Below are 18,246 nucleotides of genomic sequence, written 5' to 3' on the forward strand. Positions count from 1 at the left end.
TATTACAAACAGCTGATAGTGATAGCATAGGGAAATAAGTACAACTCTGCTAGATCAGGTCACATATGTATCTAGTAGGCCTGGGTAACAACGCAAAAATTTGGTTTTGTAATCGTTTTGTAATTGGGGTGTTTTTTTGTTTCGTTATTTAAAATAATTACAAAATTTTCCCCCAAAAAAGTTCGGTATTTACGAAATTTTGTAAATATTAACAAATTTTTAGAATATTTTTTGTATTTTTTAAGAATAATATTAAAATAATATTAAAAAATATTTTAAAATGGAAATGCCCTCTTTGGCAGGAGCCTCCTCCCCGCCCCTCTGCTGCTCCGTGGCTAAAAATTCCCTTCCTTCCCGGGGCTGGGCTCCCAAGCCTGCTGCCGCTGAGGGCGAGGAGGAGGCTACTGGCGAAGGGGGCCTCAGCGGCGGCAGCTTCCCCCTCGCCCCTTTGCTCCTCCGTCCTCCTTCTTCCCCAAGCTGGGCGCCAGGCTTGGGAGCCCAGCCCGGGGAGGAAGGAAACTTTTAGCCACGGAGCAGCAGAAGGGCGAGGGGGAAGCTGCCGCCGCTGAGGCCCTCTTCGCCAGCAGCCTCCTCCTCGCCCTTCTGCTGCTCCGTGGCTAAAAATTCCCTTCCTTCCCGGGGCTGGGCTCCCAAGCCTGGCGCCCAGCCTGGGGAAGAAGGAGCACGGAGCACCAAAGGGGCGAGGGGGAAGCTGCTGCCGCTGAGGGGGAAGCTCCTGCCAAAGAGGGCCTCAGCCTAAGGGCGAGCGCGCGCGGGCCGGCCAATCGGGAGCCGCGCTCGCGCTCAACAGGCAGGCGCGGGGCTTGGCTAACTGGGTGCGCGCTCGCGCCGCCCCTTCGCCCCTGCCCGCCCCATTTACGAAACGAGCGGAAGCTCGTTAAAAGTATGGGGGATGCCGATTCGTTATTTTAAAGCCCTGCCAGGTTTTAAAAAACGTTTCATATTCATTTTGTAATTGCTAAATTAACGAATATTTAACGAATTACAAAATAAACGAAACGAATAGCCCAGGCCTAGTATCTAGTCCAATGTTCACATAGCTGCCACATTGTTTATCAGAAGCCCAGAAAGATGGCAGCAAAATCAACAGGGAATGAAGCAGAGAAACTGAAGAAGGATGCCCATATATCCTAATTTCTTGATTGGTATTTTGTGGGGCATACTTTTAAATAAATTTGCCTAAAATTCTAATATAAAATAATAAATATATATAACCCAACATACTTCATAGCCCAGAACTGACAACTGATGTCAAAAGATGTATTCCTGTTAACAAACATACACTATTCTCCTGACATCTCCTGACCAATATCTTCAGCATTTTGAAAGAGTCAGCCATTAAGGTTTGGATTTGGCCATTCCTGAACCCACCTTAGGGTACGGGGTAGATATTTTTGCAGTGGTGATAAAGTGAGCCACAAAGAAACATGCAACTGGCCATGTTTAGAACAGTGTCCCTTTCTTTCCAGTTCAGTCCTCCTTTTGTAAAACTGGCACAATAAGCCAAGAAACTAATCATCACTTCCCATCACATCCAAACCAAATCTAATGGCTTCTAAACAAACCACAAAATAAAATCACAATTAAAAGTTGGTTTATATATCCTGACTTGTTTTGGAAGCCATTAATCATAGTTTCCAGTTCTCATGTCACAAAAAGTTATGATTAACCTCAGTTTTACCACCATTTGCCCAAAAAGAACAACAAGTTAGCAAGTAAAGCTTGCACATAATCTGCTTTAATAAACCACACACAATTTGAAACTACTTTCTAGAATTTAAAATAATTGTGTGTGTAATCTCCTAATAACGAACCAGCTTATTTTCTGTGCTTGGCAGAAGAAGGAGTGAGAAGACTCTGCTGGCTTGTATGTATGTTTTAAATATTTAAATCTCACATTCTCTCTGAAGATCTTAGCACAGTGTACAACATATGAACATGACTTATTTAAAATAATATAAATAGTAAAAAAAAATATTAGAAGGATGAAAACAAATTAAACTTTTTTTCTTGTCAGGAGCAATTTGAGAGACTGCAAGTCACTTCTGGTGTGAAAGAATTGGCCCGGATGTTTGATGTTTTACCATCCTTGTGGGAAGCTTCTCTCATGTCCTCACATGGGGAGCTGGAGCTGACAGAGGGAGCTCAACCCACACTCCCTGGATTCGAACCTCCAACCTCTGGATCAGCAATCCTGCTGGCACAACGGTTTAACCCATTGCATCACTGGGGGCTGCATATTAAACCATTCAGAATAAGTATTTTAGGAATTCTGTATAACGCGCTTTAGACAACCACTGGCTACCATTCCTGATAACTCATTTACTGTCATTCTGTTGGCGTCTTGTACAAGTCCCTTTATGCACAAAGCTATATTTTTGGCTGACATATTACATCCACATTCACCTAAAAGTTTTAAAAGTGGAATTATGTATGTGGCGCCATGGTTGGGCATATGCACGTTGTGCATAATATATCACTGTGCTTTGACTTTAATGGATTGAATATTGAACTATAACTGTAGAGATCAGTGCCTGAATTCCCTCTCAGCCATGAAACCTAGTGGGAGACCTTGGAAATGTCATTCTTTCTGCTCAGCCATGGAAACCCACTAGGTTGCACACTCTCAATCCAGAAATCCCTGTGAGTGAGTTGCCATATGTCAAAAACTACTTAAAGCAGTGGTTCTCAACCTGGGGTCCCCCAGATGTTTTTAGCCTTCATCTCCCAGAAATCCTAACAGCTGGTAAAAACTGGCTAGGATTTCTGGGAGTTGTAGGCCAAAAACATCTGGGGACTCCAGGTTGAGAACCACTGACTTAAAGGCACGCAACAACAAACCTGACTGCACATGGTTAATTTCCTTGCACAATGACATGTTCTATAGCGGACAAGACTATCTCAGAAAGTGTGGGGTTTTGCATCCTTGGAGTTGTTTAAACATAAATTGGGTGACATCTGTAATCCTTTAGATTGGGGGTGAGCATTCAGCCCTTCAGGCTTCATATTATGGCCCTTGAAGTCTTTCCAAGCCCCCTTGTATTTGTAAAAAAATCCAAGTGATTTTTCACCCCATCTCTAACCAATATCTCAAAATTCTGAAAAGCTCAGCAGCCTTGTCCCTCATTCTCAGTTTCCCCATATATCAGAAACTCTCCCCCTTTCCCAAGGTAAAATGGGTGAGATTCAGCTGATATCAAAACCATAGGGGATACAGCAATTTCCCTGATTGCATTAAGAATGCCCCCAGTGGTGCAATGGGTTAAATCCTTGTGCCGGCAGAACTGCTGACCGACAGGTCAGTGGTTCAAATCTGGGGAGAGTGGGTTGAGTTCCCTCTGTCAGCTCCAGCTCCTCATGTGGGGACATGAGAGAAGCCTCCCACAAGGATGGTAAAACATCAAACATCCAGGCATCCCCTGGGCAACATCCTTACAGATAGCTAATTCTCTTACACTTGCAGTTTCTCAAGTTGCTCCTCACATGAACAATAAAAATAATTATTAGGAATGCCAGGGTGATCTATCACAAGATGCAGGGGTAAAAATGTGCCACCTCTGCTTTAGATGCTGTCTTAAGGATACTTCACCTATTTGACTCCTGAACTGGGGATATTTTGAACTAGATGTTTAGATGCCCCTAGGAATCCAGTCTCAACTTTATGCTTCTAAGACAGCTGAACATTTTGATACACTAAAATTCAAGTTACGTATTTCCAAGTGTTGCCTTATTTTCAAGCATTCCCCCACCTGCAGTGAGTTGGAGAGTACTAATGCAGCATCTCAATTGCACATGCCTCTCCTTCAAAAACTATGAATTGGGTTTCCTTTATAATCTATGCACTAAAACACCAGCTCTTATGGTTATCAATTCCAGCCCTTCCGTTTGCCCACATTTTCCTTTACTTATAAAACCCAGGATTTAGAGTTTGGAGTCTACAATAGATTATTTATTTATTTATTTATTTATTTATTCATATCCCACTTTTCTCTACCCCAAAGGGGACTCAAGGCGGCTTTACAAATGGCAACTCTTTGATGCCTTTAGAGAACAAACAATTAAATACATTTAAGTTAAAATTGAAAACTTAAAGATCAGAGTTAAAACACACATTAAAACATTTGAACATTATAATCTCTATTAAAATCATGCCATCCACAATCATAATCTGGGATCATTCCAAAAAACATAGCACGTATTTCATAGTTATTTTTTGCACTGTAGTTAATCTTCAAAAGCTTGACCCCAGAACCAGGTTTTCACTTTCCTTCTGAAGTCCAAGAGGGAGGGAGCTGCTCTAATATCACTGGGGAGGGAGTTCCACAGCCAAGGGGCCACCACTGAAAAGGCCCTGTCCCTCATTCCCACCAGATGTGTTTGTGCAGGTGCTGGCCCAAGAACAGTCTCCTAGGTGGTTCATACGAGGAGATACGTTCAGAATCACTTAAAACACATTAATTGAATTTAACTCATTTGGACCATATTAGGAAAGAGCCAGAATCTATATAAATAAAAATGTAATGTTCGTTTGTGGGATTAAAATAATTCAATAATCACTGGACGAATTGACGCCAAATTTGGACACAATACACCTATCAGACCAACAAGTGACCATCACTCATAAAACACTGAAAAGCATAGTGGAAGAGACTTAAAAGGCCAAAAAATAAAAAATACATTACAACACATTTGTAAAACTACATATATACACACATACACATATATTCACACACAAAGCACATATACATAGACTGGGCCACAGCAATGTGTGGCAGGGGATGGCTAGTATACACTAAATAAACAAGTAAGGTAGAAGCAAAGCAAACATATTGCTGAGTTCCTTCAAATTCTATCACCTTAATAGGTTTTTACTCTTCCAAGGCAGCCTTGTTGGAAACGTAAAGAAGATCTTTACCTATGTTGAGAGCAGTTTCTTGCTTGTCCCCTGTTAGTACCCAAATCTTGATTTCTGCTTTCATTAGAGTTGATATTGTTTCTGGGACACCTGCTTGAAGGCGATCCTCAATAGCTGTGGCACCAAGAAGGAGTAAATCCTGAAAACAGCAGAAGTAAAAGAAAGAGAGGACTGAGAAACTGACTTCTCTTTATGCTGCTATTGCCTTGGTTTATACCAAGAATGACACTGCATTTATATTTTATATTCATTTAATTTTATTTTAACAATCCTTTCAAACTGAATTTTAAGGAAAGAGGTGTTGGACTTTTATTTCTTGTTCTTTAATAGTATATGCTTTTAATTAGTTTTTCATTTTTGGTAGTTTGATTGCTTTTTAATATTATGGATTCTATGTTTGTGCCAACTGTTGTAACTGTTCCTTGAATCCAAAACTTGGGAAAAGTTGGGAGATGATGAACCAATTTAAAATGGATTAAAAATAGTGTATATAAAATATAACTATGAAATAGTACAGAATCCCCATTTAAAATCCCCATTTTTCCTGTTTACTGCAAAAAACAGTAAACACCCGAAGGCCTGTCTAAATAAAAACATAGTTGCTGGTAGGAAAAAAGGAGACCTAATCTAGTCTCCAGAAGAAAGGAGTTCCACAATTTGGGAGCAGCTACCAAGAAGATCCACCAACATGACCTCACCGCAAATATCTGGAATAATAGTGGGACAAAGAGAAAGTTTTCCCTCGGGATCTTAAAACTCAGGCAGATGCATGTGAGGAGAAATAATCTTTCAGACAGTATAGCCCTAAGTTATATAAAATCAATGACAGAAAGCTATATCTTATCCTTTTTGCTATTTTCTGGCAATAGGTGCATAGTAGGCTTGTGTGCGGATCTGTTTTCGCTATTTTCTTTGGCCAGCCTGGCTTCTTCGGCTTGGCTGGATAGCCATAATGGCAAGGACCCAGCTGTCATGGTTTCCCATCCATAGTAGGACCATGTGGCATCTCATCACAGCTCCTCCTCCACTTTTTGGGAGCAAACGGTGTGCAGAGAGGCTGTGCATACTCCTCGCACAGGACTTCCCTGTGAGTCCTGCCTGTGGGGCCAATTTGAATAGAAGAATTCCATGATATGTTTTACGCAAGCTGAGTCTGCTTCCTTAATCCTGTTGCTGAAACCCAGGCTCCCTTGAAGGGAAAAAAGGAAAGGATCCCAAGAAAGAAAAGAAGAGCCTCATAAGTTCTCCATTGCCACAAACGGGCTGGATCTAGTTGCATTTAAAACATGTAAAAACAGATACGGTGGTCTACTGGAATCCAGCCAGCAGAAATTGATCGAGGTTTAGCCAAAATGCACAAGCCTAGTGCACAGTGTACAGTTAATGTTTACTGTTCCTCTCACACAAAAACGGCACATTTTGTAATGCTTAAGAGTACCAAGCATTTTGATTTTAAGTAGGGCAATGATTCAAACACAATTTACAGATGTCCCTCCACATTTGCAGGTTAAGCATTCACAGATTTAATTATTTGTGGATTTATGTATTTACTGACATCTCCTCAGATGCAAATGCAAATGATAAACCATGTACTTTGCAGGCATTTTTAGGATGTCTTTCAGAGTGATTCCTTGGTTAACTGAGAGAACAAAGTTGATGGCATAAGCTTTTGTTCACAAAGTCATTAGCTGCATGGAGTAAAGTCTATGAAAGCTTACATTGCAAACTTCTTTCTCTCAGTTAAAATTGCTACAATATCTCTTTTTACCAGACTAACACAGCTGTGTCTCTGAATTTTATTATTTACTTCATTTATATACCACTTTTCTCAGCCCTTGGGCGACTCAAAGCGATTTTCCTTACCAGCAAAATCAACTTGGAAAGAATTAATCTATAAGCAGACCGAAGCCTCGTCTTGTAGTTAGTTACCTTCTCAATGATTTCATAGCACTCCTCCAGTTTTTGTGCTCTGTCTTTCAGGTTTGTGCTGGCTTCATTATATACGTTCAACCAGTCCTGATAAGCATTTTCAGATAGGTCTGCATATGCAATGCACAAAGTTCTCAAACCTAAAAAGGGAAAGCCAATAATGGACATCTAAACAGGTAAACCTTATCATACGTTTATGTAAAAACAGCTATTAAGTGAATGGACTTAGGAGACAAATTGTTATACTGCCAGCCTGGAACTTTAACTTTAAAATAAAAATGTATGTGTGGTTTTGAGACTATATTATCTAATAAATAAAGGAAACCCTGCAACTAAAGAGATGAAAACCTTACCGACTTACATGGCTGTGAAAGAGTTTGGGGAATTTATGTTGTTGTTTTGGACCACATTTCAAAGAGCCAGCATTGGCAGTGGACATACTGACTGGTGGATTCTGGACACTGTAGTCAATAAAAGCTAGCTTTTTAGAGGGGGTTCCCCTCACATTCATGAAAGGTGCTTATCTTATTTGCCACATTTCACATTTAAAGGATACCTACTGAAATTAATGGGACTTGGGTTAATCATGAATCGGGAAAGGACAGCACTGAAGTACAAATTGTATACAATTGTATACAATTATGAGCAAATGCTATCATTGATTGTACTGTAAGTTCATAAATTTGCAGTTGGTGGAGTGCCTTCTTCTTCCCATCTATTAAATGATTGGATTATAGTTTTACCTGGTGTTGGATTCCAACATAGGCATATGAAAAGTTAAAGTAAAGGTAAAGGTTTCCCCTTGACATTAAGTCTAGTCATGTCTGACTCTGGGGAGTGATGCTCATCTCCATTTCCAAGCTGAAGAGCTGGTGTTGTCCGTAGACACCTCCAAGGTCATGACTGAATGGAGCACTGTTACCTTCCCACCAAAGTGGTACCTATTGATCTAATCACATTTGCATGTTTTCAAACTGCTAGGTTGGCAAAAGCTGGGGCTAATAGCTTCTGCCAACCCGTTCCTCGGATTCAAACTGTCGATCATTTGGTCGGCAAGTTCAGCAGCTCAGCACTTGATATTTTAGGTCTAAGCATTGATCCAGTAATCTCACACTCTTTTTTTCCCTTTGTGTAGTTCAGTGAGGACAAATTACTGCAACTGAGTGCAAAAGATGACCTTGGAAAAATGGAGTAACCTATGGGTTTCAGGAAACCTAACAGAACTGGATTGAGAAAAATGGTTTTGTATCTCATTGTCTTGGAAGGTAGAACCAATATTGCTACAATTGCTCCCATTCTCATTCCACTAAACTTGCAACCCATGTGCAGTTAATATTGCAGTATGATTCCATTTTAACTGCTATGACACCATCCTATTGAATGCAGTTGAGGGAAATATTTAATATTCTCAACCAGAAGTTTCTAGAGTCTTACCAAACTCAAACCCTATGATTTCATAAGATGAAGTCATGGCAATTATAAGTGGAACTATAGTGCTATAATTAGGTAGTATGAAAGGTCCCCTGGAGCAGGAACTTCGAATGCCTCTATAGAGTGTTCAGGTTTAAAATGAATTACTTATTTGACTACAACGTACTTTAATATTAAATTGTAAGTCACAGAACCATGACATGAGGTAGGAGCATGTTCAACAGCAAATAGTTCAGCGCTTGATGTTTCTGTTTAAAAGACACACATGTAATTTGTGAGGATGTTTACACGAGTTAACCATGCACAATAACCCAAGGAACAGCTCCCTTTGGAATGTAAAAAACATGATTTTACAGGACCATTGACAGATCTCAGCATATATTAAAAGTAATGATTTCTCTTCTGGTACAAGTCAACCGGAAAGAAGGGAGAGAGAATGTCATATAAAAGAGAAAGACTATATTATTCAGGATGTGGGAGTTCTTAGAACAAAGTGTTTTATATGTGTGTGTGCATGTGAGGGGAGATTTTCAAGCATGGGAAGAAATAAGGTTCTTCCTGCAATATGGTATCATAAAAATTGCAATATAAAAGAAGCATTGTCCACTCCTCAGATTGCTCTACATTCACAATGTCCTCATTACCAATGAAATACGAGATTGGACTATTTGATTTCATACACCAAAATCAGGTTCTGAATAAAGGAAACCCAATGGGGGTGTCGCCCGTAGGATAAAGTTACTTTTACAATATTGCTACCATACGTTTCACCTTTTCTTGTCCTCTCTATTGTATTCCCCATTTACCACATTCACGAACAATTGCTGCTTTTCTCTGTGCCCTGAATTATATTTATCAAGAGTGTTGACATCAGTCAAATCATCTGTTTCACAGCCTTTAAAAAAAAAAAACAAACCCAGAACTTTGAAATGTTAATTTTTGTATTACAGCTAGTCACTGGCAATAATGGCAGTGGGATTCTGGAGTTATAGTTCTGGAGGTCCAAGCTCAAACAAGTCGATAATTCAGACCTGTCCCATTATCACTAAGGCATATTCAATGGTTGTCTTGAGCATTATACTTTGGATTTCGTTCTAACGTTTCTCTTTTTAGTGACCGATTAGAAGGTAAAATTGTATGAGTGGCAAAACTGTTTTTTAGGAGCACACATATTTCTGTTGTCCCACACCCATGTCTAGTCCCAATGCTTTCGCAACACTACACTACCTGTGATCTCAGAGGATATAACAGGTATGGGCAAACTTCTGCCCTCCAGGTGTTTTGGACTTCAACTCCCACAATTCCTAACAGCCTACTGGCTGTTAGGAATTGTGGGAGTTAAAGTCCAAAACACCTGGAGAGCAGAAGTTTGCCCATACCTGGACTATAGCAAACTGCCTCCATGCCCTCTGGGCAAGGATATTCCTGCATACCATGAATCCATCTTCATCTTATATGTCAATTTTACTCCTCATCACACTAGAGAAGTGGTTCTCAACCTTTGGTCCTCCAGATGTTTTAGAATTCAGCTCCCACAATTCCTTACACCTGATAAAATGATTGAGATTTCTGGGAGTTGAAGTCTAAAACACTTGGAGGGACAAAGGTTGGGAACCACGGCACTAGAGCTTAAAGAGTAGGTAAAAAGTATGCATCCTACTTGAAACCCAGTGGCTGTCTCCTGCAGAATTCTGGGGTTTGTTGTTTAGGTAGGGGTCTTTAAAATGCTCAGCCAGAGAGGTCCTGGGACTCACTAAACTGCAAACCCTAGAGTTCTGCAGGAGGCAGCTACAGGATTTCAAGTGGGATGCATACTCTTTGCTTACCCTTTAAGCTCAAGTGTGATGGAGTCCTGTCAAACTCCTCTTCCCATCTTGTTTCATGTAGAGGTTTAGAACAGAATCAATATGTAGCTTTCTAGCTGTTATTGGACTGCAATCCGCACATTCCTTGAACATTGGCTATGCTGACTGCACTTCAAGGACACCTGAAGCATCACAAGAGGCCCACCACTGACACATGCATTGATATGACATTGTAGACAAGTCCGTTCTGGTCCACGCATTTTTATCCAATACGATTACAGTGAATGTTTACCTTCAGTAGCAAAATATTCCAGATGACATAGTGTTGGCTCCATGTACAGGGAATCTTTGGACAGTCTTTCAAAAATGACATTATCCTGCCAACAACGAAGTACATAAATAAGGAGCACACAGAGAGATACATTGCATAAATATTTATTTAAGACATATGCACATTCTGCCTGTCCAGAATACTCATGCTGGCTTGAATCCAAAACATTTCTATGAGCAGCAAGGGAAACATCTTTAATATCTCAACAAGACATGTTTTTTTAATTTAAAAATCCATTTTTATATTTTAATTTCACTTGTATTTATTTGGGTAGTCATCCTGAATGCTATCGGATTCAACAAGCTGATGCAGATGAACACCCAGAAGACGAACAACAACAACTTTAGGTATTAACCTGTTGGAAAAAACATTTGTGTTTAGTACTTTTAGAAGTGAGGGCCTTGTTAATTGATTTAGATCCTGAGCACCACAGAACAAATACGTCTCAAGGTGCTCAAAAGATGGCTGTTTTATTGATTAAAAGGCCTAACAAATTTCATCTCATTTACACTCATAAGGCTTTCTTCAGGGGTTATGTACAATCAATAAAGAAGAACACATAAAATGCACCAATATATGGTATAAAATTACATGCTATCACTATTGCATTGTACAGTATTATATATGCATGAGTTATCCTTTTAACTGAGTTACGAGCCATGGCAGAGCAGCAGTTAAAATTGCTAGCTGCAAGAAATTTGTGGACCGGAGGGTTAGCTGTATAGGGTGAGCTCCCAACTGTCAGCCCTAGCTTCTGCCAACCTAGCAATTTGAAAGCATTTTTTTTGTTGTGTCAGGAGTGACTTGAGAAACTGCAAGTCCCTTCTGGTGTGAGAGAATTGGCCGTCTGCAAGGACGTTGCCCAGGAGATGACCGGATGTTTTGATGTTTTCCCACCCTTGTGGGAGGCTTCTCTCATATCCCCGCATGGAGACGTGGAGTTCATCCATGCTCTCCCCAGATTTGAACCTCCGACCTGTCAGTCTTCAGTCCTGCCAGCCCAGGGGTTTAACCCATTGCGCCACCAGGGCCTCTTGTTTGAAAGCATGTAAGGCTAGTAGATCAAAGATACCGCCTCTGTGGGAAGGTAAAAAGGGCACCCCCCTGCAGACACGTAGACATGCCAGCAACTCGATCAGAGATGTCTATGGACAACAGGCTCTTTGACATGGAAACCTGGAACAAGAACACCTCTCCATGGCTGGAGCTGAGCATCGCCTCCAGATGCCAGAGATGGAAGGGGCAGGTTTTTACCTGTGTGTGTATTATATGTTGTTTGTTCATTGTGTAAAAGGCACTGAATGTTTGCCTTGTGTATGGATACTGTGATCCGCTCTGAGTCCCTTTGGGGAGATAAAACGGAATATAAATGAAGTGTATTATTATTATTATTATTATTATTATTATTATTATTATTATTATCCTTTTATAATTTTATATACCCTCCTCCTCAAAGAAGATCTTAAGAGTATTTGGTGTTGCTGTGTTTTCATTTCCAACTTTTGGTGAATCTATAATGGATTTTTTTTTCCTGGTCAAAAGTGCTAACACTGGGCTTTTAGCCAATAAAACAACCTTTTTTAAGTATCTTGAAACATGTTTCCACTTTCATCTGCAGATTTAATTGGATACACCATAATTTCTGCTTCCTTTGTTGATCTAGAGGACACCAGAGAGTAGGGTCCATCTCACTTTATCCACATATACTTCTTTAATATGAATTTGAGCCTTCGAAGTTAAAACAGTCCTAAAAGGCAGAATCCACCTAAAGCAAAACCACTGAAAGCTATGGGACTTATTGAGTTGTGAATAACAAGTTCCATTCATTTCAGTGATACTACTGGGAGTGGGGCTGATGTTGGATTTAACCCAGCATTAACAAATGTTGCTAACATTTATGAAACTCAATATATTAAAGCCATAATGCAATGGGCCATTGCCTAGTAGTTAATAATAGTGGAACACTTACAGCGCCTTTGCAGTACAAACGTAGTTTTCCTGCTGGAGTCCGGACGATCACAGACATTCTTTTTCTGTTACTGAGAAAGGTAAAGAAAGTGCTACATTGTGATATTTAATTGTCCTGTTAGTTGTCCTGTTAATTAAAGCAAATAAATCCTGAACTGTGGTGGATATTATTTTTGAATAGCTATGCTGGTTGTTGCTCACATTCATTCTTGTCACCTTAGCACCTCTTGTTTCCAGACCTTTTAAGTATGGTAGTCTTCACCCTTTTTATATATTAAGCCATCTATCATTTGAAGTTTATATAGGCTAGCTGGCATTGCCCCCCCCCCCCCCGATGTGTGATGGTAAGTTGCTGCTAAATGTGAGAGGAATACAATTGAACACTGTGAAAGCCATCCACTGCATGGCTATCAGCCTCATCGCAGTAGACTCAAATCAAGGAAAGCTTCATGAGAACCACCACTCCTCTTAATGTTTCCCCAGCAACAGTAAGAGTATCTCTCTGGGCTGCTAAACCAGGAAATCCCAAATGGATGGCCCCCCACAAGGGTCTGCCTTGAGGGGCAAACCAAAAATGGATGACTTGCAAGTACTTAAACAGACTCAGAAATGGTATTGGGAGATCAAAACACAACCTGGCTAATGGTACTACCTAGAACAGTGTTTCTCAACCTTGGGGTCAGGACCCCTGGGGGGAGGGGCGTGCGAGAGGTTGTCAGAGGGGTCACCAAAGACTATCGGAAAACACATGGGAGTTCTGTGTGGGAAGTTTTGGGAAGTTTTGCCCAATTCTATTGTTGGTGGGGTTCAGAATGCTCTTTGATTGTAGGTGAACTATAAATCCTAGCAACTACAACTCCCAAATGTCAAGGTCTATTTTCCCCAACTCCACCAGTGTTCACATTTGGGCATATTGAGTATTTGTGCCAAGCTTGTCCAGATCTATCATTGTTTGACTCCACAGTGCTCTCTGGATGTAGGTGAACTACAACTCCAAAACTCAAGGTCAATGCCCACCAAACCCTTCCAGTATTTTCTGTGGGTCATGGGAGTTATGTGTGCCAAGTTTGGCTCAATTCCATCATTGGTGGACTTCAGAATGCTCTTAGATTGTAGTTTAACTATAAATCCCAGCAACTACAACTCCCAAATGAAAAAATCATTCCTCCCCCCACAACCCTACCAGTATTCAAATTTGGGCATATGGGGTATTTGTGCCAAATTTGGTTTAGTGAAGAAAATACATCCTGCATATTTACATTACAATTACTAACAGTAGCAAAATTATAGGTATGAAGTAGCAATGAAAATAATTTTATGGTTGGTGGTCACCACAATATGAGGAACTGTACTAAGGGGTCACGGCATTAGGAAGTTTGATCAGATATTGACATTACGATTCATAACAGTTGCAAAACTACAGTTGTGAAGTAACAACAAAAATAATTTTATTATTGGGGCCACCACAACATGAGGAATTATATTAAGGGGTCATTGCATTAGGAAGGTTGAGAAACAGTGATCTAGAAGAATCCTCCACCTTGAGCGACTGTGGAGCAGAACAAACAACTCTGCATTTGTATGCTTGCCCACAATGCCCTGCCTCATGCACAGAGGAAGAATTGTTTAAAGTTACAGACAATGCGGTCGCTGTTGCCCTTTTTTGATCTAAAATTATTTGGTTGCTTGAGTTTTCTCTATTTTATCAGTTTTATACTTGTTTGTGCAATGCTTTTGATGAAAAATTTTAAAAAATTGAAGTTTATGCAACTTGATATGTGAGAGATTGGAGTGATGGTTGATGGTAGGCAGGCACTACCATATTCCTTATACATAAGATACAAAAAGATTCTCCAAACTAACATAACTATTTTTTATCTAAGATAAATAAGTTATCTAAGATAAATGATGGATAAATGATAAATGATGGTGCCCAGCTTTATTATTCCCCTTCAGTTGTCACACTCCTATTCTATGAATCTTGGGCTTTGTAGTTTGGTGAGACATTTGTGTCCTGGGTAAGAAATACAAATACCTCTCGCTACACTGCTAATCTAAAACCCCTTATGATGGAACAATAGTGTATCCATTTCTCTGTTATTGGTGACATCAACTGTAAATTGCTTTCTTTTGGGTTGTCGGTGAATGTATGTCATTTTGCATTCATCACTGGAGCTGTATGGATGTATTTAAGATTATGAGAAATCTAATATTTGCTTCCTAAAAGAACAGAATTACTACATATCCCCTGAGGCTCTTCCAGATGGTAGCTTTGTTTGTTAGTTACAGAAAACACAGACACACATGCATCTACTGACATCTTAAAGAAAAGCAGATTTATTGTGCCATAGGTTTTCAGAGATTTCATCAAATGTATCATTATCACCAGCACAAATGCAAATGAGTGTACAGGAGCCTGGGAGGGATTCAAAAGGAACTCTTTTGTGAGAAAATGATACTTTTCTCCTACAAGGGAGAAGCATGACTTCTTCAGACTTTCTTTTGCTTTCTTAGTGCTAAATCCCACAACAGTATTGGATACCATACTTATGCAGCTGCTGAAATTGACTATATCCCTAAAAGGCTTATGCCACAATAAATGTAATAGCCTTGTCACAAAACATTTTTCCATATGTTTTATACTTTTGTGGTTAGTGGAAGTGAACCCACATTGCTTGGGATTAAGTTAATATTTAGCTAGATTTCACTAGTGATTTCCTCAGCTCACTCGATTCTACCAATTAATGTTGAAGTTTAAACTTCATATTTTTGCAATAAGTCATGAAAATTCACTAGAATTGGTGCCCCTTTTTCCTTTGTCATATTTAAAGGAACAGGAAGGCTTGGTGCTTCGGGAGACGAAATATTGGAACTGAGAAACTGCACAATACATCTCTGTTAAACAGGCTACTCTGTGATTTCATTGGGAAGACAACAGCAGGAAAGGGGGAAGAGAATTATACGGAGCAGAAAGGATGGGTTTGTGGAACAGAAAACCACCTGGAATTGGGAAAGGAAAAAAATACTTATTTATTTATTTTATTTCACATACTTGTACCCTGCACTTCTCACCCCTGAGGGGGGGGGGGATTCAGGGCCGCCTCACAACAAACACCATTTGGTGCCATCATAATGATAAAATTATCAACACATTCATTAAAACAAAACATTAAACAAACAGTTGTTTTAAAAAAATGCCAATTAAAATCCGGGTCCGGGTCAATTCATTGTCACTTCGAAATTGCTTATGTCTTCTTCAGACAAGCCACTATTCAATGGTCAAATGCAAGGTCACTCAGCCAAGTCTTGAGTTTCCTTCTAAAGGACAGGAGGGAGGTGGCCAATCTGATGTCTTTGGAGAGGGAATTTGGCAAAAGTTTTTCAATAAGGATCCGAATCAGCTGCGTGGACGCAGGAAATACAACAGGTGTGGATTTCACAGTGACCACGTTGAAGAATAAAAGTGTATATGCAATCAATACACCATCTTCCTTCCTATTACACTCTAAACTTATTTGGTCTTGGCTCACTTGGTACAGTTCAGTCACTGGCTTTATTGACTATTTAATGTTTTAATAACTATCTCAATAATCATTGTGTGTGTTTCTATAATTTATGTGTAATGTTTTTATACAAAATGCAAAGTAATTTGTAGGTTATCATTCAATCTTTGTTCGATTTTGTCATAGTTATTGTTTCCTTTGATATTGAATTACTTTGTTCTTGCATTTTTATTTATGAATGTGTTTGGCATTGAATGTTTGCTGTTTTTTGTTGGAATCCACCCTGAGTTCATTTTATTATTTATTATCATATTATAAATGTTACAGACATGACTTTAAACTTAATTTCTATGACAGGCTAGATAGGAAACCCACTGATCTCTCTAGGACTTCATAGTTGTCATTTCTTAAATTCTGAAATTTTATTTTATTTATTTATTTATTTATTCAACTCCCAATTTGGCTCGGAGAATGACCTTTATCAGTAGGGAAACTGAGGCAGATGTCTCAGGCAGCAAATTTCTGATTTCATGAAAGGGCAATACATTGTGAATTATGCAACTGATAGTCATTCTTGCATCTTTACTGGCAGGAAATGAGGGAAAGGGGACTGTGGAATTTTCTGCCTCAAATGCTCAACTAAACTGACTTCCTTAGTCTATTTTGACATTGGGTGGAACGCATTTGCTACACAAGAAATGTCTGAGGCCAGCCCTGCCTGTGACTGCAGTTTAAACAGAATGGCATCCCCTTTAATTTCACATGTGTTTTCATGAAGCGGAAGCACAGAAAACCACACAGATTAAGCAAGTGATAGTGAAAGCGCTAACAAAAATGGCAAGGTGAAGAAGAAGCTGACAATACGTAATATATAAGGAGTTCTAAAGGCTGGAAGAAATCATGTCAGGAATGTGTGCCAGACCCTTTGAGAAATACAAATCCCCAACAGTGGAAACTTGAACAGCCTTTCCTAATCTTCTTTCCTATATAAATGAAGGTCACGTCATTATTTTGAAATTAATGAACTTCTTCTCTCACAAGACCCTACACTGAAAATGCATTTTGATAGTGACCTCGTTTGAGGTCAGGGAATGACCTAAAGCTCGATCAGATATCTTTGGAAGAGTCAGTATGCTTCCCTCTCATTACAAGTGAAGTGGTGAGTCATGTGCCTTAGTATCAAGATTATGCTTTCCAATATTGAATTTGTGTGGAGGGAGGAGGGGGTTATTGGAAGACTAATTGCATACCAATATTATTCTACAATGTGATCAATAGTACAAATGTTCATGGGGATACTCAAGCAAGGGTGAACAGTGCCTGACACTGCATAATACATACAAAATTTTGTCTCTGGGATATTATGAAGCAGATATGAAATTGTGAATCTATTTCATATCTGCTATTTCATATCACTAATAAAAGTGAAAATATGTATGTATATGCGTGGCTGGGATGTCCACTTACACAGACAGGGTCCCACTTCCACAAATACTGTAGATGTAGCTCCTACTACTCAGGAGACACCAATGGTCCTCCCTCCAATGACATTGCAGGTATAGTGAGAGCCATGAACGTGAAAAAGAATCCTGCCAATCTCCTCCACAAACGCCCTACTTCCCATCACCCAAGTGAAGGTTTTCATTCAGGGACAAATTAATCCAAGATTTTATGTGTTTCCTCCACCACAGACATCCCAGTATTTCTTACTCTCTCAATTGGTGTGGAATTTCCATGACGCCGCCCACTGCTTCTCCCTTAACCCTTTCCTCTTCTTTTCTATGGCACACAGCAAACAGAGGAATTGAACAGCAACAGAACATATTAGAGAGATTTGGGGAGAATTCACCATGATTTATAGGTGTTGTAAGTACGGGGATGTATAGTTCACCTGCAATCTAAGAGCATTCTGAACTCCACCAACGATGGACCTGGAACTAACTTGGCACACAGAAGCCCCATTACTAACAAAAAAATACTGGTGGTCTTTGGAGGGATTGATTGGAGTTGTAGTTCACCTACATCCAGAGCGCACTATGAGCCCAAACAATGTATTTATTTATTTATTTATTTGCTTTACTTGTATACCGCTGTTCTCAGCCCGAAGGCAACTCACAGCGGTTCACAACCAACAAAAACAGCAGAAATTCAATGTCAGATATAAAATAGTTAACAATCCCGCACAGCACACAATTAATAAACACTTATTACAATAACTAATCACTATCATCTCATCCACAAAAACATAATCCAAACTCATCAACCATTTTCCATTCCTATGTTCATTACCAATTATTGCACTAGTTATTCGAACGCCTGCTCAAACAACCAGGTCTTAACTTT

The 18,246-nt window shown here is 39.6% G+C and overlaps 1 protein-coding gene across 4 annotated transcripts in view; it reads right to left on the reverse strand.

Moving 5' to 3' along the window:
* ATP8A2 (ATPase phospholipid transporting 8A2) overlaps positions 1 to 18,246 on the reverse strand; it is a 438,434-nt gene that overhangs the window by 279,157 nt on the left and 141,031 nt on the right. For all 4 annotated transcript variants that reach the window (XM_067466581.1, XM_067466582.1, XM_060770914.2 and 1 more), the window contains 4 exons: positions 12,402 to 12,471; positions 10,394 to 10,478; positions 6,866 to 7,005; positions 4,937 to 5,075 (listed from right to left, as the gene is read on the reverse strand). In XM_067466581.1, coding sequence (XP_067322682.1) covers positions 4,937 to 5,075; positions 6,866 to 7,005; positions 10,394 to 10,478; positions 12,402 to 12,471 — 434 coding nt within the window. The remainder of the gene's footprint in view (positions 1 to 4,936; positions 5,076 to 6,865; positions 7,006 to 10,393; positions 10,479 to 12,401; positions 12,472 to 18,246) is intronic.

Source organism: Anolis sagrei, chromosome 3 (genome assembly GCF_037176765.1).
Source record: "Anolis sagrei isolate rAnoSag1 chromosome 3, rAnoSag1.mat, whole genome shotgun sequence".
NCBI classification, from domain to species: Eukaryota; Metazoa; Chordata; class Lepidosauria; order Squamata; family Dactyloidae; genus Anolis; species Anolis sagrei.